This window comes from Quercus robur, chromosome 3 (assembly GCF_932294415.1).
Source record: "Quercus robur chromosome 3, dhQueRobu3.1, whole genome shotgun sequence".
In the NCBI taxonomy this organism is placed as follows: domain Eukaryota; kingdom Viridiplantae; phylum Streptophyta; class Magnoliopsida; order Fagales; family Fagaceae; genus Quercus; species Quercus robur.
The window spans coordinates 24,271,105-24,294,182 of record NC_065536.1 but is presented as its reverse complement, the minus strand read 5'-3'; the positions used below and the strand labels follow the sequence as shown (position 1 = coordinate 24,294,182).

The window sequence follows — 23,078 nt, the reverse complement described above, 5'->3', positions numbered from 1 at the left end:
AGATACAAATGCCGGGAAACTAGCCCAAAATTGGGAAGGACCATACAGAATTACAGCCATTGTAGGTGTGGGGGCGTATTATCTGGAAGACATAAACGAAGTACCATTGCTCCGACCTTGGAATGCTTATAATCTTAAGAAGTTTTATCATTGACCGTCCATGCATGAAAAAATGTACATTGTATTGACTCATATGGTAATGATGCAACTAGTTCGTACTTGCCAGGCAAATTCTTTTTATTCACTATGTCCGGTTGATGGACACGGAGGAAGCTAAGGAAATTCAAGCACTCAAAAAACTTTTCTAAGGACAGAAGTCTGCTTCTCGGTTCAATTCCTATCACCGAGTAGGTGGAATCCTGACTCAATTTTCTAAGGACAAAAGTTTGCTTCTCGGTTTGATACCTATCACTGAGCAGGTGGAATCCTTACTCAATTTTCTAAGGACAGAAGTCTGCTTCTCGGTTCGATCCCTATCACCGAGCAAGTGGAAACCTTGCAAAAAATTTCTAAGGATAGAAGCCTGCTTCTCGGTTCGATCCTTATTACCGAGCAGGTGGAAACCTTGCTAAAACTTTTCTAAGGACAGAAGCCTACTTCTCGGTTTGATCCCTATCATCAAGCAGGTGGAAACCTTGCTAAAACTTTTCTAAGGACAGAAGCCTACTTCTTGATTCGATCCCTATCATCGAGCAGGTGGAAACCTTGCTAAAACTTTTCTAATGACAGAAGCCTGCCTCTCGGTTCGATTCCTATCACCGAGCAGGTGGAAACCTCACTTAAAACATTTCTAAGGATAGAAACCTGCTTCTCGGTTCGATCCCCATCACCGAGCAGGTGGAAAACTTACTCAGAATTCCCAAAGAGCATAATCCGACTTCTCGGTTCAATCCCTATCACCCAACAAGGGAAAACCACACATGCATTCATGAAAACTTTGAAACATACACGAGAAGGATAAAATATACATGCATAATCACAACTGATTGGCAAATAAACACAAATCAAAACCAAGCATGATAAATTAATTATTTCATCACCAAAACCCGGTGATATTAAGTTCAAATTCAGAAATCAAGTAAGATGTTTAATAAAAAACCAGGAAATAACTGTTTAGTCGCCACAGCCCGGCGACATGGGCAAACCAACTCAAAATAAAAAGCTGTAAAAATAAAAGCAAATAGAAGTGAAGTAAAGTAGATTCGGCAGTCAGGAGGAAAGATCCACGGGTTACGTCTCGGAGGTAATCTTGGCGGAGTGGTGCTCGGGTACAGGAGGCTGGGGATGAACATCTTCACCTTGAGGGCCTTCAGTGGGAGGGTTGCTGGTTACTTCTGTCCCGATCATCTCCACGTGGGCATCAATATGCTCCATCAGCTCCCTTAAGCTATTCGTCTCCTCCTCATTGTTTGGACCGGTTGGGTTCTGAGCGGTAGGGGCAGAAACTGGAACGGGGATCTGACTAGGGTCCTTAAGAGGGGAGTCCTCGGGCACTCCTAAGGCATGTAGAGTAGCCATCCAGCCCTCCTGGAAAGATATTTGCCGAGCTTGCATCACTACCGGCTCCACACCCTTCTCTACGTCGGCAAACCCCTCATCATACCACTTACTCTCACAAGCTTCAAGGGTCGCCCGCAAATCAACAACTTCTTCGGACAGAGTAGAGTTCAAGCTCGCTGCTTCGGCCAGCTTCACTTCCGTTTCATTTTGTCGCGTCACTAGCTCCACCAATCTCTTCTCTGCCGAGGCCCAGGATTTCTCCACAGCAGCAGCCCTCTTCTCGGCAAATTCAGTAGTTTTTGTTTTCTCCTTAGTCATTTTCACAGCCTCTTCCCTACTGGCTTTCTCCCGATCAACCTCCTCGATAAGATCCTTTACCCTATCATTCAGTGTATGGGCTAGCTGGGCGGCTTATTAAAGACAATGTTATTCACACACGGTAACTTGAAGTTACAACGAACAGGGAAAATATAAGGACGTGCGCAGAAAAAAAAAATAAAAATAATAAAAAAATAAAAAAAATATAAGAGTGCAAAAGAAGAAAACTTACCGCGATAGTGTGCCATTGGAGTCTTCTTCCCATGGACTCATCGGTCCCATCAGTAAACACACTCATATCCTCTGGTAGAAGGAGACCGTGGACCAAGCTTTGGGCAATACAGCCCCCTTCACCCTTTTCCCATGCCCGGACGCTTGCACTAGCCGGGAGGGGCGTGCCATCTAGCTTGTATGTTGGTTGCCACGGCTGTGCCGGTCTGGAGGATGAGGCCACATTTGTTCCAACCTGGACTGGCAACTCCCGAATAGTGATACCCCGAGAAGGTTGGTGGGGAGTTTGGTCTTGACCCTCTCTCTGGCCGGTGGAGGATAGATCGGCAATCCTTTGCCTCCTACGTTGCAGCCCAGGAGGAGGGGGAGGTGGAGGATGAGCGGGAGGAGCCAGGATGCGCCCTTGAGGTGGCTGTTGCTGCTGAATGGCCTGGCTTGCCCCAGGAATGAAACGGCTGACAGTTAAGGTCTTTCTGGTCACCATGTCTTCGGGAACAGAGTATGTCCTGAAAGAGTCACTAGATTCCGCGGCTTCTTGCGCTGCTACTTGAACTGGATTCTCGGGTTCGGCTGGTAAGAATTCACACTGAACGGCCTCGTGAGCACGTTCCCGGAGATATCTGGATGCTACTTCGGCTAATTCGTCCCTTATAGGCGCAAGTTCATCCGAACAAGTGTACCACAAGCCAAGGTCTCGGGCTTCGCCTACAATAAAGCTGGGGGGAAGGAAGTTTGCGTGCCGAACATCTATCTAAGAGAGGAGTGGACTATCAACAATGAGGGCTTGGCTGAAAGGTTGCCAAGTGGAGTACACCGGGTCCACCTCGAGAATAAGGTGAGACGCGCAGAGTTGCCCGTCCCGGTGCACAAAGATTTTGGACCTTAGCACAAAATTCAGGTCCCGAACGTGAACTGTTCTGATGTCTTGGGTGAACACTGAACCGTTTGCAACAAAATAAAACTAATTGGGGTTAGAGTAAATAAAGTATTTACAAGTTTAGGAAATATGAGAAATTAAATGTTAGGACGAACCAACTTCGCACTGTGACAAAGGGGGAGGGATGTCACCGGCAAACCAATTGCCACACACCTGGATATATTTCCCAACAGAATTCCTATTAGAGTCCGGAAAACATGAAATCAGCCGTACCCTTGTATCTCTAGTCTTTAAGTAGTAATTTGATTTCTTCTTTCGACAAAGGTTGTACATGTGGTTTACGTCATGGTGGTCTAATTGCAAGCCGAACGTTTGGTTCAGCCTACCCACACAACTCACTACCCGGTAAAAGTTGGGGGGGGGGGAGTTGGTTGAGACTCAATCCGTAGTATCTAAGGGTGTTAAGTAGAAGCGGGTCTATGGGAAACCTGACCCCGCCTTCTAGGGCGGACATCAATGGGAAAAAGGTCGTGCCTGCCCCTCTGTGGAGGGCGATCTCACTTTCATGGCAATAAGCCAACTCCACATCATTAGGGACGCTAAAGGTTTGCCTAAAAGCGGCTAAGGGCGCTCCAGCGTTCAAGAGATAAGCATAACCCATCCTAAGCCTAGAAATTAAAAAGGGCTTTGGGGAGGGAAATAAAAACAAAGGAAAGGGGAAGAAGACTTACTTCTAGCTCTAAGGGAGAGGAGGATTCTGGGTTAGTGGACTGGAACGCAGGAGAGTGCTCGGCAGAGAGAAATTTCGGAGTAACAGAGAGTGAAAAGTGAGAAAATGGATTAAGATGAACTATTTATAAGAGCCAAGGAAAAGCATCAGTTGGTGTACAATAATTAACATTAATTAGCAATGATGAAGTAAAAGGGAGTGACCTTAGAAATGCCCAGAGCAATCCACACGCGTGCCTCGATTTGTGAACTGCCAGGTAATAATAACGGCAGAACCAGAGGGTCTAAAGCGACGCGTCTTTTGAGGAACGCATTTATGGACCGTTGTAACCACCCAAACACTTCTGTTGGATTTCTCGGGCAAAACACTGCCTCTCTGACTCCTTGATTCATCCCCGGGGGCCGAGGATGAATCAAGGGGGGTCTATTATACGACACCTAACGTCCAAGTTCATATTGGGCCTTGGACCATGAATCAATCATATGGGCTAGGGGCCCAACCTTCACATCAACAAAAGCCCCAACCCAAACCTACAATAACTACCAATTTGAACTGAGTGTTGTCCGGATGCTTAAAAAGCGGACTGCGTACGCCCTGCTCACAGGCTTCTCAGGAAACCATTTCCGGGCACTATATACATGCTCGATCACATTGCCCGGTCACATCACACTTAAGTTCATCAACATTAGACCTTTCTTTGCACTAAGGAAGAAGATAATGATGATCACCCCATTAACAAAGGCTATAAATAGAAGAAACGAATGAATAGGAAGGGGATGCAATTTTGAGGAAAGAAGAGAGAGAGAGAGAGAGAGAGAGAGAGAGAGAGAGAGAGAGAGAGAGAGAGAGCAGGAGAGGATCTAAGAAGAAGATAACGTTGAGAAAGAGAGAAAAGTGATCTCATTGGGTCCCTTAGCCTAGAACAACCCAAGGTAGGATACCCAAATCCATCAGATAAATAAATTGTGAGCCCAAATAGTGGTTTGGCCCAGCAAGCCCGTCTTTGGAGCGTACAAAAGATATATGAGAAGTTTGAATGGTTTTTCTCCAAACTAGTTTGGAAAGAAATTTTGTTCTAAACTTCAGGGGGTAAATTCCAAATTCTGAAACTTTAAGGTGTAAAATCTAAACACCCCCAAACCTTAGGAGTGTAGTTTACAATTTACCCCTCTTTTTATATTTACAAATATATAATCAAATACATTTATAAAAGACTTTTAGTCTTTGAGTAAAAAGAAATTTGGCACAAAAAGTCCTAGTTAATAATTTGTTTTTTAAAACTAGATTGTGGCTTTTTATTTTTCACAAGGAAAAAGAGATACAATACCCTCTCAATGGAAAAAGAGATAATAATTTTTGTTTTTATTTTTGAGAAATGGTATGTCTACAACATTAATTGCAATGTCATCAAAAAAATGTTAAAATTTCAAGTTTTTGCGATATAAAATTATGTATAAAAAATAATTTTATTGATCATATAGAAAATAACATCTAATTTGAACGAAATTTGATATGCTCGTTAAGGACATAAGAAACATGAAATTCAACGGTCAAATTCTCAAAATTCACAAAAAAAGAAAAAAAAGAAAAAAAGAGATGTATGAGAAGTTTGAAGAGTTTATCATATTAGGGGTGTTTGGATTTTACATCACCAAATTCTGAAACTTTAGAGTATAAAATTCAAACAAATGGGGTGTAAAATTCAAAAACTCCAAAACTTTAAGGGGTAAAATCTAGACGCCCCTAAAATTTAGTGGGTAAAATACAAATTATGAAACGTCAGGGTGTAAAATCTAAATATCCTAAACTCTTGGGAGTAAAATCTAAATTCTAAAACTTTAGGGTATAAAATCTAAATGCCCGCAAACTTTAAGAATATAATTTGCAATTTACGCTAAAAAGAATCTTTAAATTTTAGGGCCATTTCTTATTAAGGCGAAATTAATGAAGGAAAGGGGATATGATCATATGAACAAACGTAGGGACGTAGGGTCATGCACTCCCACCCCCACACACATAAATGTGTGCCTGCTTATAATCTATGAATCCCATTACGTAACTCAAAAGCTCACCTCCAAATAATACCACATTATATTATGGGAAATGCTAATGGATATCTTTAAGATAATGGTTAACAATCCATTTAAAGAAAGTTTTTATGGGAAAAAAAAATAATTAATGTTTTGACATTTTTTTCTATTTCTCATAAAAGTAGTGTCAAATTAAATTTTCTTAAAATTGATTGTTAACAATTATCCTAAAAGGACCCATTAGCAAGACCCTTATATTATTTATACATTAAAAATTTGTCTTGGTTGTGGCAAGTGTCACAATCTCTCTCTTTTGTGTTTTTTTTTTTTTTTTTTTTTCTCCTTTATCACGTAATAAATGCACTATAGGTTTTAGACTGACACCATAATGCGTGATATGAGTTGTAGCAAGATATATATAGCTTAGTAAACTGATTCTATATGAGTAATGCTAGTACCACTAAAATTAGCACAATTTTATAGCATAACTCGTCATATGACGAGTTGTGATTAGTAAAGATGTATCAGTGGGTCATGTGAGGACACACATTCACCAATCACAACTCGCTATGTGACAAGTTGTGACATAAAATTATGTCATTTTAGATGTTACTAGCATTACTCATCCTAGATGGATGTAATAGGACTGCGGCAATAAGTCTTAGGCTAAAATAATCAACATAGTTGTTTTAAGTAAAACTATATTTTTCTTCTAAAAAAAAAAGTAAAACATTATTTCTAAAGTTTCAATTGTTTTTTAAAAGTTACCACTTCAATTAAAATTCTAGTAACAAGAGTTTCTAGAAATTATATTTATTATTATTATTATTTTAATAATCAACCTTAATTTTGGGTTTTAATAATAGTCGAGTCATATTTGTTGTGCTTATACTAAGTGGCTCAATGTAAGTATTATAAGTTGTACATACACAATTTCATCAAATAACTCATTATAAGTACAATAAAATTATTAACATAATTTTAAGTGATTCTCCAATTAAAATTCAATTATCAAAATTTCATTTAAAATGGTTTTTTAAAACTGTTCTAAATTATTTATAATCAATTATAATGTTTCGGTTTTGATAAATACCTTGACTTACAAAATCACTACAAAAAAAAGGTCCTCTGGCCGCGTTTTTAAAACGCGGCTATATGGTAAAAAAACGTGGCTATAGCCTATAGCCACGTTTTTTTAGGCCGCGGTTTCTAATGTGGCCTAAAACCCGTGACTATAGGACTGATGGTCCTATGGCCGCACTTTTTAACCGCGGCCCAAGCCCGGGACCTATAGCCCCGTTTAAAACGCGGCCTAAGCCTTTACCCTTAGGCCACGTTTAAACGCAGCCCAAGGTTGAACCTTAGGTCACGTTTAAAACGCAGCCCAAGGTTGAACCTTAGGCCGCGTTTAAAAAGTGCGGCCATACCTCCCATGGTGACGGCCTGTGACACTCGTTTAAGCCACGTTTTAACCGTGGCCTAAGGTTCAACCTTGGGCTGCGTTTAAAACGCGGCCTAAGTTTTTGGTCTTGGGCCGCGTTTTAAACGCGGCCTAAGGTTCTGGTCTTAGGCCGCGGCCCAAGATTACAACCTTAGGCCGCGTTTTAAGTGCGGCCTAAGACCCCCGAATTCTTATTAAGAATTGGTCTATAGCCACGTTTTTAACGTTTTAAAAATGTGGCTATAGTATTTTTTTTTTCCTTCTTATTTCCTTTTTCTGGGCAGATTTTTACAAACCTGTCAAACATACAAAATTTCAACAAAATATCTCTAATAACAACCCATAATTTCAACAAAATATCAAGTAAGAATTTTCTCAAACCTGTCACAAATCAATATCTCTAAAGAAATATCCAAACAACTATACATGAAGAGTCCACGAAGAGTGTATAGTCCATTTGACACAATATTACAATCATGTTTACAATATTTTCAATATCCACGAAGTTACAATATTACAATATTCCGAATATCCACGAATATCCAAACAATTATACATGAAGAGTCCACGAAGAGTCCTCACTATGATGTAGCGCTATCCTGAATATATTATATACGCAATATTAGTAGCACATAATATTGCAATAAACACGCAAGTTTCATTAAATTAAACGCAAAGTTTGTATTACCTGAATAACCGCTTAAACTTAAATTGACTGGCACGCTCTTTTGTAAGAAGGCTATTATTTTATCCATTCTCCGCTTTGCATCGGCCATTTCCCGCTTTGTTTTGTCCAGCTGCTGCTGATGCCGTGTTTCTGATTCGCGCATTGCTTCGGCCAGTTGCTGCTCATGCCGTGCATCTGATTCCTGCTTTGCTTCGGCCAGTGCTTCGGTAATTTCCTCCTTATGTTTTGCATGCAATGAGGCCATTTGGTCCTGATGCCTCTGCTCTGAGTCGGCAAGTTGGTCCCTCATCGAATTTTCCAATGCAGTCATCCGTTGGGCTGTTTCAGTGGACGACGGCCCAGGCAAACATGGAAGGTTGGACCCACTTCTTCCTGATGGGGTTGGTCCAAAACCGACCCCACGTACATGTCCAGAACGTTCTTTGCCCATCACTTGAGCGAACGCATCATCCTTTGCCTAGAGAATTCCATCGTGACGGTCTCCTCCTAGTTTGCCCCCGTTGTTTAAAATTTCTTTCATTTTATCCTGTTTTCATACAAGAACCAAATAAGATATTATTTGCTATAAACATTTCACGCACAAAGTAGAAAATAAATAGATTATGATATAGGGCTTACAATCTTTTGTCGCACTTCATCACTAATAGGAGTCCCATCTTTCGTGCTGTATGCTTTTATGAAAACATCTGCACGCTCCACTGCTTGGCCGCTTTCTTTGCCTACATCATATTCAACAGTCTCATTACAATAGTGAAAATTTATGTTGGTGATATGAAGCGACAATCGACAACCAAACATAGCAAATGGAATTTGGAACATAACATGCAATATAACTATAAAACAAATTCCGTAAACATGTAGTTTATTACGTTCAAAAAGACGAGTTGTTTTCTTCATGTGAATGCTTTGTATCAAGCGGTTTTTGGTACCAACACTCTTGCCCTTTGATTTAATAAAATAGCCATTTTATAAGAGGTAACATTTGAAAAAGTGCGGCCATAGCACCCTTGTTGACAGCTTTGAAGACATTTTCGCCGCATTTAAAACGCGGCTATATGCCACAACTATAGCCACGTTTCTTAAATGTGGTTATATTTGTTACCTATAGCCACGTTTAAAACGCGGCTATAACCCCCTAACTATTTTTAGAATTTGTCTATAGCCACGTTTTAAACGCGGCTACAACCCCCTAAATATTTTTACAATTACTCTATAGCCACGTTTTAAACGCAGCTACAACCCCCTGCATATATGCACCCCAATTGCTATATACCAAACCAAACTCTTGCTAACAAAGTGGCAAACATAAATATTAATGAAATCACTAATCAAAAACAGGAAACATCATAAGAAATGTCTATTAACAGTCATAAACATGCAAAAAAGCCAAGTCTTCCTTACCCCAACACTGTGCATATGATCAGTAAACTAGTTTCTTCAAACTCTTCAGATTCATCACACATAATAATTTTAATTCAACCAAACAATATGTACGGAAATTTTGTTGTGATTTTTTTAATATTGATTATTTCTAAACCAAGAAGTTTATATTATTACAGTAATGAAATTGTGGATTGCTTAGTTTGGACCCTACGACAATGTTGGGCATTGCCACCATTACTGTCATCTCCATGCAAGCCCTTCCTCAATGCTAAACTCACGCCGACAAAATCTATTTTAATTTCCATGAATTCGAATCGACCATGTTCTTTCAACAACAAAATAAATAAATAAATACAACTAGAATTTATTGATACCAATATGTCACAAGTTCAATTAAAATAGTAGAGCATTAAAACTTGGCTAGTTGTTGTATAATGCATTTCTTACCATATTGTCAGCAGTTTGGGCAAAACTTATAGGCCCTGTCCTCGCTATATCCTTCTGAAACGAACGACTTCTCTTGTTCGTATCCATTAATGTCTACGAACACATTCCCGCCAACAAATTAAAACAAACAAATCAGTTAAAACACTGTACTCGGTATATCCAAATACCCCATCATATGTATATTACCACTAAAAGATAATAGAGCAAGAAAATAGCGCAACCTTCGTTTTAGAATCAAACCAATAGTCAACTAGTGCGCGGTAGTCCTGCTCGTCAGCCCAAGATGGTTTATTTTTAATGACATCTTCTTTTAACGCATCTTTTGGGCAGCATTTCTTTTTTAACTTACTCCTTCGGTTCCTTCTCAACTCCCCTAATAAGTGCATTGCCCAGTTCATTTGATTAGCTGGTCTGATAATTTCTGGGTCAATGATCCACTTTTTCTGAAATGCAAAAATTGAGTTAGCATAGTGCAATAATTCACCCTACTGAAAATGCCATTTAGCACATACACGGCTATACATAACAATTAAAAGTAGCTTAATTTGATACAACCACTATCTCTACCCAGGCTTCTTCTTTGTATTTACGGTCGACATGCGTCCAATTACTTGGCATAAGTGGGCAATAGTTGCGGCATATGCATAAGGTGCCCAACCACCTTTTGAATGTTTGCCCGCTTTCCCCAACCGGTTGCCTACTCCCATTTAACCCACATACAAGTTTCTTGTTCGCTGGAAGAGCCCAAGATTTTGAAAAAATTAAAGACTAGTATATACATCTACACAAGTTTAGAATATTGACCCTGAAATTTATATTTTGGCCCCCCTCCCTCAAAATAATTTTCAAATTAACCCAAGAAATCAAAACATAAAACTTATCTGCTATTCCTGCATTCCATTTGCCCAAGAAAAACAAAAACCTTAAGACAACCTTTTCAAATTTCACAAGCCAAAATATGGAAAAGACGAAAACAAAAATGTATTAAAAATTGTAAGAAATTGGGGGAAAAAAAAACATTCAATTTGCTATTGTTGTTGGGACGAACTTGGCTAATAAATATCGAACTGTCCTAGAGATTTTTTTTTTTTTTTTTTTTTTTTTTTCATAATCAACTATCGTAGAGATTAAGTAGGAAATAATCCTTTTTATTTTTTATTTTTGCTACTTCATTCTTCATTAGAAACAAATTATGCATCACAAGTTTGATCGATGGAATTTTTTTTTTTTTTTTTAATTATGAATAAAAAATAGCCAAATTACCATGATACTAGTTAGGATTCTCTTACTGCTTGGGACCTGGGAACTCAAACCCCAATTTCAAACCAAAACCAAAAAAATTGAACAATCAAAGTAGAGAAGAAAAAACCTGAATGTAATCGACGACGAAATTCTGGCCGGAACGACGATCCAACTCGAAAGCAGAAATTTGTTGCGGTGCTGCAGAAAATTCAAAGTTAGGTTTCCACGATCAGAGAAAAAAAATGAAGGAAGGTTGTTGATTGTGGGCGTGGAGAGAAGGAAAAACCCTAGAAATTGTAGTACCTTTGGTGTCCAGGGATGCCAGTGAGAGCCGAAACCTTAGCTAGTCAGAGAGAGCGAGAAATTGAGAGAGATAGAGGGTTTGTCGAATTAGAGAAAGGGTTCTTTATCACTAAACAATCCCTAGAGATCGAAGAGATGGAGGGTGACGGTGAGATTGGAGATGGAGAGTGAGGATTGAGATCGGAGAGATGGAGGGTGACGGTGAGATTGGAGATGGAGAGTGAGGATTGAGATCGGAGAGATGCAGGGTGACGGTGAGATCGGGTCTTGGAGAGTGAGGATTGAGATCGGGTTGAGAGGCTTAAGGTTGAAAATGTCTGAAAGAGTGGAATATAAATAAAGCCTAAAGCCGCATTTTTAACATGCGGCTATAGGCAAAATCTGAGGCCCCGTTTAAAAAACGCGGCCCCAGTTTTGTCTGAAGCCGTGTCTATAAAACGCGACTTCAGATATGCTAGAGCCACATTTTTAAAATGCGGCCACAGTTAAGGAAAAAAAAAAAGTTTGCCAAAAAATAAAATACGGAGGTCCTTAGGCCGCGTTTTTAGCTCAAAAAAATGCGACCTAAGAACCCGTCTATGGCCCCGTTTTTATGAAACGCGGCTTCAGTCTATCTTGGGCCGTGTTTTTAAAATGCGGCCACAGTTAAGGAAAAGAAAAAAATACGGATGTCCTTAGGCTGCGTTTTTTTCTTAAAAAAACGCGGCCTAAGAACCCGTCTATGGCCCCACTTATAAAACGCGACCTAAGAACTCGTCTATGGCCCCGTTTTTATGAAACGTGGCTTTAGTCTATCTTGGGCCGCGGTTTTTATAGCCACGGCTTAAAAAACGCGGCCCAAGGCCCCCGCGTTTTGTAGTGAATGTACATTTGTCATGTAACTTATAATAATTTTTTTATATTATTATCTAATTTTAAATATATTATTAAAATATATTTTAATTTATATAACATTCTTTCAGTTAGTCGACTATGGCAGGGGCAAAATATTAGTATATAAGATTCTTTTATTTAGAACGTGAAGAAAGCATTGAAAGTGAAGATTAAAGCGTTTTAGTTTATATTATATTATCTTGTTACCTTTTGTTAAAGATATCAAGCTCAATTTAAGCTAAGGCCAAGCCCAATCTTACTTGGTGCGCAATCAAAGTATTCTTACGGTACTACAAGTCTAGTAACTATGACCTATTGTATGATTAGTTCAAGGTTTAACATTCTACTAATGCCCCATATTTGGTTCATTGTGTTGGATTGAGACCCCTGTCAAAAACATTAATTAACTAGTTTTAAGATGATATTAATTAGATTAATTATACAAGTTTTAGCTTAATCAAACAAACACCAATATCATATATAGTGGAATATAAATATAACACAAGGTATGATGGTTCAAGAAAATTAATGAAATGAACTATTTCATAATAAAAAACCTGAGGGGACTAGTCCTAAGGTGAACAAATCCACTATCAAATAGAAGTTCACAAATTGAATTACCCTATTTTTCATAAACTTAACTATAGTTATCCACCTGAGCTCTTAATTCCACAAAGATCTCTGATATGGATGTATTCTAATCTTGAACCTCTAGTCTACAACTCCAACACCATCCTTGAAGGTTTGCTCCAACATAGACCTCTAGTCTATAACTTCAAGATCACATTTGAAGGTTTAGATCCAAAACCTTTGATGACTGATATGAGGTAGCAATTTCTACAAAACCGGATCTTGATTTTCTTCAAGAAATATCACCGGTAAAAGAAATGAGAGAGCTTTGGATGCAAAATATGAGGCACCTAAGCCACCTTTTCTCTCTTTTAAAAGCTCCCTAGGGTTAGCTTATAATGTCCTTTAAATACTGCAACAAACTAATCGATCACAAATTGGGCTTGAAATGGAAAAATTATAGGCTTTTTCATGTTTGCTAATTTTTGCTAATTCTGCGATTTTTGACAAGTCGAACACCAATTGAGAAAACTAGATTTGCATCTTTATTTATCCTGGACTTGGTTTTTTTTTCTTAGACTTGAAATTACACATTCTAATTTTGGCATGGTTTGCCAATGCTACAAACTCAAAACCTAACACATTGTAACATGCAAATTTAGTATAACAAAGATGTAATGATCAAGAGCTTTCCTTTGTGGATGTAACTATCAAGAGCTTTCCTAACTCATTGTAACATACAATTTAGTATAATGAAGATTTAACCATCAAGAGCTTTCCTTTGTGGACATTGACCTTTAGGTTGAATCACGAAATCTTTGCGTTCGTTCTCTTTCTTTATTCTCACACTATTTTAGTTTCAAACTTAATAAATAACAGCAAAGATTAATATTATGCATACATAACTCACAATTAAAGTAATGCAAGATCTTCGAAGTCCATGAAAGAAGCAAAACAAATTATAAAGTCAATTAGCATTTAGAAGAAAGAAAAAGAGAAAGTCGTGGTAAAGTATAAAAACTCAAAAGGATAATAGTAATGCAACATCAATACCATATGATTGCACTCATTTTCTTTATTACACCAATGGAAAGGGAAAACGGAACCAATACAAACATACACTGCCCTTTTCTAGGGGCTTCAAGTAGGAATATAAAATCACACACAGCCTTTTTTTCCGGTGGCATCAGAATATTAGGTCACACATCACACTGGGCTAAACTTAGGTCCAATTGCTCCAATACGCTGGACTCGTTGCAATGGTGAGACATGGTCAAAAGTGAATATGTCTCCATTACAACAGAACCAATGTACTAAATACTAGACCCAATAAGCCAAATCTTACTATACATATAACCTCTGGCTACGAATGTAACCACATTATTTAATTTAGTAGCAATACCATTCCAAAGTAAGGTAGCAACTTAAGGCCGAGGCAGAGCCCATGTATTATCATCTTTGTGGCAACATTTGAAAGTGATATACGTGACCATGATGCGTTGACAATGGGAGCATTCGGTCTCTGGTATTTTTAAAGCTTTGTATGGAATTTTAATGTGGCGGCAGATGGCATCATCATCATGATTAGAAATCATGTTATGGTAGTCTTTGAAAGCCAATTCGAAGTCCTTCTCGTTTAAATTCTCCTTCCATTTGTCAAACTCTTTTAAGACCTGAAGAATGGTTGTCCCACCGATCAGTATAACGCTGGACCCCTTGCTGAACACAGCCCATCCTCTCTTTTTCTTCTTGTAGGAAATCAATTTTTCGATATCTAGCTTCATAGAGTCTATCTCGGTCTCCCTTTGAGATCTTGAAGTGAACAAGTTCTTAATCTTGGTCCAGAAGCGTTTTAGGAGGTTGTCGTTTTCGATGGATACCAACTCTATGGAAATCCCTTTTTCCAATATCATTGGACCACGGTCAAGGGCCATTGCACTATCAGTGACCAGCTGGCCACCATACAAAAGGATGTACTTCCTCTCTTCGATCTGAATGAACGAGATACATATTTATAAGAATAAGTGAATGTGCACATCAATATTATTTGAATGCACATAACTTCTCCCCCACTCCCACACAAAAAAAAAGTGCATGCATGACCAAGAGTCTAGCTTGTAGCTAGTTCAAAGACCCCCTCCCCAACTTTTTGTAACAATCCATCAAAATAAAAAGTACATGCATGAATGTGTTCTTCTATAAACCCCAAGGATATTTCAGCCTAATACATCTTAAAACGTCAAAAAAAAAAATAAATAAATAAATAAATAAAATCAGATAATCAAAGAATGCTAAGTACCCTCGATAGCTAAAAAAAAAAAGCGTACATTTACGTGTATATATAATGATTCAGACCCATTTCGAATGGAAAAGATCCTTATGCCTCACAATCACAAGGCTGAGACGATGCCAAAATTTGAGGAAATTGCAAAATAGCAAATTGTGAACACGTGTGCAAATATATGCATTATTAGATTTTTGAAATGAATTTACCCAGTGTTTTATATCTGAACTAATGTCAGTTGCCGTTAGCCCTATCAAACCCTTTTGATTCAGCAGAGTTTCTTCTTCTACGCTGGTGAATGGGAAGGCCTCAACGCCGCATACCCTCATCATAGGGATTGCATTCATACATACCACCTTTCCTTGCGGGTTCAGCACCACAATTAAGGGCTCGTTAACCTTGAAGTTCCACTTCTTTATGATGTATTTATGGCTTGCTATCGGCAAAGAGTAATTCGCTGCTACGTATAGCATCTTAGACCGCAAGAACTCAAATTTCTTTTCCAGGTCTTTGGTCCATTGCTTCACAAATGGGATCCATACGGTCTCATATTGGTCCTTCCTCATTTTATTAAGACAATTTTCAAGATTTGAAATGTCTTCACCAGAGATGTGTAGGCTCGAAAAGAACAAGAAGACACTCTTCCGTTCCAGGGAAGTGATTTCTACCTGCAGTTTGTGCCATACAATTAGCAACAGAGTCAGATTTTTTTTTTTTTTTTTTTTTTTATTATCTTTTTTGGAGGCAAAGCTAAATATGACACTAATCTTTAAATTCAGAAAACTAACACACACATATAAGTTTTTCATTATTACACTTACTTCTCCTGGATAACTGAAAAAATGCTTAAAAAAGATTGAATTTCCTATTTTATTGTCCTTTTAAATTTTTGTCCACACCTCCTCTAACAGAGAATTTGAGATTTTTTTAAAGCCTTTATTTCTTCAGGATTTTTTAATAATTTAGGTGAGGTTATTGTAAATAGTTTGCGACTTAGGGAAGGTGAATGTTTTATTCTAAATTCGAGGGTGGTCAATGTTATAACTGAAAACCAAATTGGGAGGTTAGTGCAATTTTCGCATATATATAATTGTCTCTTATAAAATAAAATTTTATATAATTCAAAACAAGTATTTTCTTTCATCACATCATGTATAATTATTTTTTAAACTAGATTAATCATAATTAATATTCTTTAAACATTTAAATCAATTTAAAAAAAAATTAAAGATTACATATTACATCTAGAATATAACAATATTTTCTGAAAACATTTTATATATATATATATATATATTGGCGGAACCCGGAAATATTTTCAGGGGAGGCAAGATAAATACAATAAAGTTCTTATGTATAAAGAAATGACTAAAAAAATCTTAATTTTACAAATTAACTTTAACTTGCAAACAATATGAGAGGTCATTTTTGCATCAATTGTAGATCTTTCCCCCACAAGTTATTGTGAAATATGAAAACCTGAATATTAAATTTTATAATTTCAATACATCAAATTGATAAAATAAACAAGTTTATAATGATAATTTAATTATCCAAGCCGCTAATATCAATTAAACAAACAATTAACAAATTACTATTATAAAATTATAATAAAATTAATTTAAGTACTAAACTACTCAGGACCTACGGTTGCAGTACTCTATTTTAGTTGTAAACTCAAAGTTACTTTAGTTTTTAGGATTGGAATGGTTGTATATATATTTTAGTACTATTATTAAGAAAGTTTTTCAAAACTTAAAAAGGAGAATTGATACTCGGTGCAAGTAATTAACGCCTTGAGGGACACAGAATTTGGGCTTTCTCCTCTCGACCGTTTGATCAACGACATTAAGTTTAGCGCTTGTAGTCAATTTGCAGAAATTTAATTTCACTTTAAAATCTGTGCTGTGTATTCAAGAGTTAGACTCTTTTAGATATAAACCATTGTCAATTTCTTTAAGATCTTCTCCTCTCTATCCGTATGTGTGTATTAAAATACTTAGTATTCTCAAAAAAATTTAGAATGACAAAGGCTATGGTCTTGACTATGCTTTGACTAGGAGAGTGATGTTGTCTTCCCTTCCCGTTGCTTGTTGCAGTTGTTAAATTTGGATAGAGGTACTATACCACTAGGAAAAGATATATTCTAGAAATAATATAAAAAGTTTGACTTTGGTTAGTAAAAAAATAATTGACAAATTCATAATAAAAGTGCAAAATTTATCAAGCACCAATACACTTACTAGAGCAAATCTCGATCTCCATAATTTGTTAATAAAAGAAAAACTAATAATAAACAAAATTCACACATGATATTTTAATATACACTTTAATTAAAATTTTAAAATTATGAATTTTAATTATGAAATAAGATAATTTTGGATACCTGCCCAAACGGTAAATTAGTACACAACATTTTAAATATAAATTTAACAAAATTTAGTTAATTAGATATTAAGATAGGGAAATGTTTTTTCCCTTTAAATTTGAGGTAAAGTATCATTTTCCCAACTTTTATAGGAAGGGAGTGTAATTACTCCAAGAGTTTGGAATTGAAGTAATATAACAACAATCATAATTTTTTATTTTTTAATGAACAGCAATCAAACTATATTGAGTGATCTCATCTACTTATACAACAGAAAAAGATGGCCTGCATATTAAAAGCATACCATTTTATCGGTGGAACCATCAGTTAGTTGCGGCGTTAGCTTGTTTGTGGGATCCGTCAATAGTATATTAATTACAGCCACGATGCTCACTGAAGTTTCAACAACATTCTTGACCTCCCTGTAATCCTCTTTCTCTGCATTGAACCAAAATCCTTCATCAGTATAGCAGTCCATCTTTTGAAGGCAATGAATTACTTGAATGTGCAACACATGCAAGAAAGCTTGTGTCCGTACAAATGAAACCGCCAAGAAACCAACCTTGGTTTGCTCTTTCTTTCTTAAGTTCGCTGAGGATGCGATTGAGTTTATCAGCATAGGTTTCCAGTTCCTGTTTCTTCTTCCTAGATAAGTAGAAATATATAAAGTTAACCATAGTCATTTAACACTAGTACATACCATGCTACTATAGATGCTAGGTTAAGAGTTTTTATTTTTCATAAAATAATAATTTAAAGAAAGAGAAAGTAGCTAAAGGATTTGTAGGTGAAAGTCCAAAACTCACCCTAAAAGGAATACTCCCTCCAAGGATGTAGCTTTCACACTCATTTTAGTCTGGTTTCATTGAAATTAAATCATTTATGTTATTGTAGAATAAAGTATAGTATTTAATTATTTTATAATTTTATACTTCTATGGAATACGATAGCAAAATGTAAGATAAGCTTTGTTCTATAACTAAATGTATGCATTTTAAACCCTTATAGGTTAGTTTGATTTTGGTCTCGTGAGATTTGTGAGTTCTTTAATTGAAAATTTTTTAGTCAATATGCTAGAAGCATCTCTGAAAGATTTTTCTCTGTAATTACCCAATATGTGTAGGATTGATGGAAGATCTACACACATTTGAAGGCTTGAAAATCTTTGGACACTTTCATTGGCCAAAAAAGTATGCATATATTTCAAATCCTAAGGAATTGATCTAGTGATTTCATGGTCTAGTAATTTAATTTCAAGGCCTCATGAGATTTAAAAGATCTTGAATTCAAAACTCTAACTAGAATCTTAGGGCCACACTCAAAAGATTTCCTTTTTGTAATTAACTGGTGTGCATGCAGAATAGCCATAAGATTGTGATACAGTAAGGTCTTCTAATTAAGGATTTGGGCATAAAGAATAGAACTTACTGATCATCGGTAATGAAGTAGCAAATCTGATTCGTGCTGACCACAACACTTACAATAGCCCAATAGACAGCAACTGTGATCAGTTTATCCTTCTTGTCATAATTCGAAAGCTTCTTCAACCCAAAGATGCATTGAAATACTGCCAGTGTGGCTTTGATCAATTTGTTAAGATCAACAACAGCTTGGCTGTGTTTCTCCAGTTTTCCTAAGAGGACAGGTACCCCCTTAAGGGTTCCCATTGATTTGGCGACTTGGTTCGATGACTGAATACAGGCAAGTAGGAAGTATTCCCCATATTCCAAAGCAAAAGTCGCTAGAGTTAGCACAGCCTTTGCATCCCTGGAATAGCTTGATAACTTCTCAATTATTGACAGTACTGTTGTTTCAGGTGCAATTTGCTCACCTGCAGCCTTGCATTGCATCTGACATTTAAAATGTATATATATATATATATTAATGTGGGTGACTAAATAAAAATGAAAATCATCAGTCCTTAATTCACTACACTTTTTTTATGCTATATTGTCCATTTGGTTCCATACACGTAGAGTAAGCGGCACTGAATTGTGTACCGAAATTTTCACACAAACGTGTGTAGCACAGCCCATAAAAGCCTTGTAGACTTGACGTCATCCCCACTTTCTTCCCGTATATTATTATCTTTTTATTTTTGTGTTGTGGTGGATACAAATAATGTGCCATGTGAGAGGGATGTAAGAATTTTTCAACAAAGAAGTCCATGATCATAGCAAAACTCGATTAGAGAAAGTCAATGTGCAAACTTTTTGGCACATTATTTTTGAGAAAATGTTAAGTGTTAAATTGTAATTGGTGTATATTAAAAAGTTTGTGAGTACTGGGTTTGTGTAAAATATCATTACACCAAATACAATCTACCACCTTCAAAGCTTATTAAAAATTTATATAAAAAATTATAAAAAAAAAAAAAAAGTGCCCTGGTGAAATTCTATGAGAAAAAAAAGTAAAGATATATACAATTACCTCATAGGAAATTATCTTGAAGGCAGACAGGGGTGGAATAAAGCTTTCTTGTGGGCTCTCCTCCTCCAAGAGTTTCATTTTTGTTTCTTGGCTATCAGTACCCTTCTGTGAATGACGGGTAATTAAAAACAGGCGGGGTGTTACTTGTTAGTGGTATAAATTTAAAAAACATATCTGCCTGGCTCAGTTAAAACTAAAAAATTAACTGCATCTCATGCATATAGTTCTGTTCTCAAAGGAAAAGAGGCCCCTGTTGTCATGCTTTCGCTGAAGAGCAATGTTAGTGATACAAATTAATCTTACACCAATGATAGAAAAAAATAATAATTATTATTTTATTATAATATATAAAATTATAAATAACACTTATTACATTACAAAAAACAATTTGCAAACTTCTTGCTAAAACAGTGAATATTTTGTATTTTGTTTACTTCAAACAAAAACAAAAACAAAAACAAAAAAATGGGTAATATATACCAGGAAAAGACCATCAACAGTCTTGGTGGTACGGTCAAGGATGTTCTCGACGGCAGAGAAAAGAGATTCAACATCCAACTTTTCATCAGCATTGGTTGAATATTTAATTTTGGTTAAGATTTCGTCCTGCAAGTTCAGGTCGGCCGGCAAGATCAGGTCACCAGTATTGTCGCTGGCCATGTTTTGTTACACAAAACAAAGATGACTGTTAGAAGCTCTTTGGTTAAAGGCACAAGTCTGGGGGAAGACGAGAGTAGTTTATATTGTTGCAGCTAGTCTGCCGGCCACGTCCCTTTATATAGCCATAATTGAGAAGCAGAATGGTGCTCTTTTTCCGTATTTATCACTTAGGAGTAAATATTAGGAAATCTCGAAATACTAATTTGTGTTTTTAAAAGAAATGGGTTCAAGTTACACCTAGTATAACTCTTTAGGAGTTACATCCTTTTTATACCATAGATTTTTAATAGATCCAACGGTTGAAAAAATAGTATTAAACAATTAAGAATTTTCACCTTATTTACCTAATTAATAATTGATTTTCTCTATCCTCGTTTATTACTTTCCATAGACCTCATTGGATGTTGTTTAACTGTGTCCCTTTCTTCCTTAAATAAAAAAAATAAATAAATAAATAAATAAAACTTTTGCAAGCTTAGTAATGAAAATTATTTTTATTATAGAACACAATTTTGACACTCTACCACCTTCTCGCATTGACTTACACTCCACAAAATCTAATGCTTTCTTTCCATAAACACTCTTCTTATCCAGCTCCCTTCTTTATTTTATTTTTTGATCTCAGATCCGCCCTATCTTCAATAGATTTGAGTTTTGTCATGTGTTTTTGCTATAATGCGTTGAAACTGGAAACCACAAGGCTCTTGCTCATTCTGTGAATTGTTTAGGGGCAGTTCTGCAGACATTGTACTTATAAAATCACAAATTATATATCTTTAAATCTTTCTCAAGGGATACACTTTTCAAGTAACAAGCCTCTCTGGTTGCCTAAATATTTACCGCCATGTACCAGTCAGTAATTAGTCACATTGGTGTTTTGAGCTCCTCATCAATATAACCACACTTTTTCTTTGTGAACTTGAGGGGAAGAGGAGTCCATTCTTCACTGAAATCTAAAGTGGAATTCATACCCACTTGGAAATCCTCCACCAAATCCATATCTTGCCCCCCCATGTCTTCAACGTCTTCTCCTCTATCATATCTCGTTCGTTTTTTTTCATTGCTGAGAACCTCATATGCAGCAAGCCGGCACTCAAGGATTTTGAGAGAAGAAAAATTTAAATTTTTTCAGTCTTTGTTTTTTTCCTAGATTCATCTATCCAGCAATTTTAGGAAGAAGGGACACAGTTAAACATCATTCAATGAGGTCTATGGAAAGTAATAAATGAGGATAGAGAAAAACTATTATTAATTAGGAAAATAACGTAGAGAGCAATAATCATTTAATGCTATTTTTTCAACCGTTGGATTTATTAGAAATCTATGATACAAAAAAGGTTACACCAGGTGTAACTCTTAAGGAGTTACACCAGGTGTAACTTGAACCCATCTCTTTTTTAGAATACTAAATATTTTTAATATACATAAAATGAGAAAAGAAGATCTTAAAAAAACTTATAGTGATGTATAAATAAATGACCTATTTATAATAAGTTCTACCATTAATATGAGAAGAAAGAGCCGCAATAATAATTCTGAAAAAACTAAATAATTTTTCTTGCTAAAGTACATTGTTTGAACCAAAAAGTAAAGAATAAAAAATAAAAAAAGTTTGGTCCATCTTATAATATCACAAGTCTACAATATATCTCCATTGACTCTTTGAACAGCGCCAGATAATGATTTTAAATTCTTTCTAGTTTAACATTTTTTTTTTATTTGATCTGAATTTCATTTGTTTTTAGCGGTACAAAAGTACAGACAAAATTTGTCTACAAACTTGGTTATAGTCAATAACTACAACTATCACTAAAAAATTAATATATTTACATATTTTGAAAATTTAACTGTCGCATTACATGTTCTTTATATTATTAACATATATGTCAAATTTCATGCTAATCGAATATTATTAACTATTTGATCTATAAATTTATTTTTTATGTATAATTTTAAACTACAAAATCTTGAAATTTAAATATTTGATTGATGACATAACCATTTATCTTTATCTTTTTGAAACTCTGCAAGCATGATAAATATAAGAAGAAAATGTAATATCCAATGGTAAATTTGTCAAAATTTACATGAGTTGGTAATTGTATGACACAATCCACGTCCAAATACACATGGAGAATATGTTCTTTCCCAGTTATTTTCTCTTTCCCTTCCCTTACTCTTTTCTCTTTATCTTCCCTTCCACTCAAACCTCAATGCAACCAAGGGGATGTTTGGTTGGTAAGTTTAAACAACAGTTTTCAATATTTAAACAATATTACACGTATTTTCAAATGCTTTTTTGCTCACACATATTTTCAAAAAATACAAATAACGTTACTGGAACAACATTACCAAACAGGACCCAAATATCTCAGATACAAAGGCTCCACTCCATGGATTAGAACAATATGTACTTTTTTTTAGCAAAGAATAATGTACTTTTTGATCCTTTGAGCACTAGTATTGGCTATGTAAGAGCATTAGTATTCGGAGATGCAAAAAAAAAAATATATATATATATATATATATTTTTTTTTTTTTTTATCCTCAAACACTAATTTATCTATTTTACCATCCCATCTTTTCAACTAACCCTAAATCTCAGTTTTTATTTTTATATATAACCCAATAAAATAATATAAATTATTTAATAAAATAATAAAAAGGAATATTCTCTTTTTTCCCCACTTTCTTTTTCTCTTC

The 23,078-nt window shown here is 35.9% G+C and overlaps 1 protein-coding gene across 2 annotated transcripts; it reads right to left on the bottom strand.

The window, feature by feature from the left end:
- Window positions 1-13,666: 13,666 nt before the first annotated feature.
- On the bottom strand, window positions 13,667-20,472 carry LOC126717556 (protein SIEVE ELEMENT OCCLUSION B-like). Of its 2 annotated transcripts, none has more exons than XM_050419363.1 (7): window positions 20,196-20,472; window positions 19,716-19,820; window positions 18,714-19,135; window positions 17,848-17,930; window positions 17,590-17,723; window positions 15,127-15,585; window positions 13,667-14,624 (listed from the first exon to the last, which is right to left on the bottom strand). In XM_050419363.1, the coding sequence occupies exons 1-7, from the start codon at window positions 20,373-20,375 to the stop codon at window positions 14,058-14,060; spliced, it is 1,950 nt and encodes a 649-aa protein (XP_050275320.1). In that variant the 5' UTR covers window positions 20,376-20,472; the 3' UTR covers window positions 13,667-14,057. The 2 variants fall into 2 exon arrangements, with proteins under 2 accessions (XP_050275320.1, XP_050275321.1); XM_050419364.1 differs by having other exon boundaries at window positions 18,714-19,123.
- Between the last annotated feature and the right edge of the window lie 2,606 nt (window positions 20,473-23,078).

Bases quoted from the DNA above. Each gene is read 5' to 3' on its own strand.
- LOC126717556 (XM_050419363.1), bottom strand. From the start codon at position 20,375: ATGGCCAGCGACAATACTGGTGACCTGATCTTGCCGGCCGACCTGAAC. The intron at 17,724-17,847 runs GTTGGTTTCTTG...GGTTCAATGCAG, and splicing joins GAAAGAAAGAGCAAACCAAG to AGAAAGAGGATTACAGGGAG. The intron at 15,586-17,589 runs GTATGCTTTTAA...CACAAACTGCAG, and splicing joins ATGGTTCCACCGATAAAATG to GTAGAAATCACTTCCCTGGA.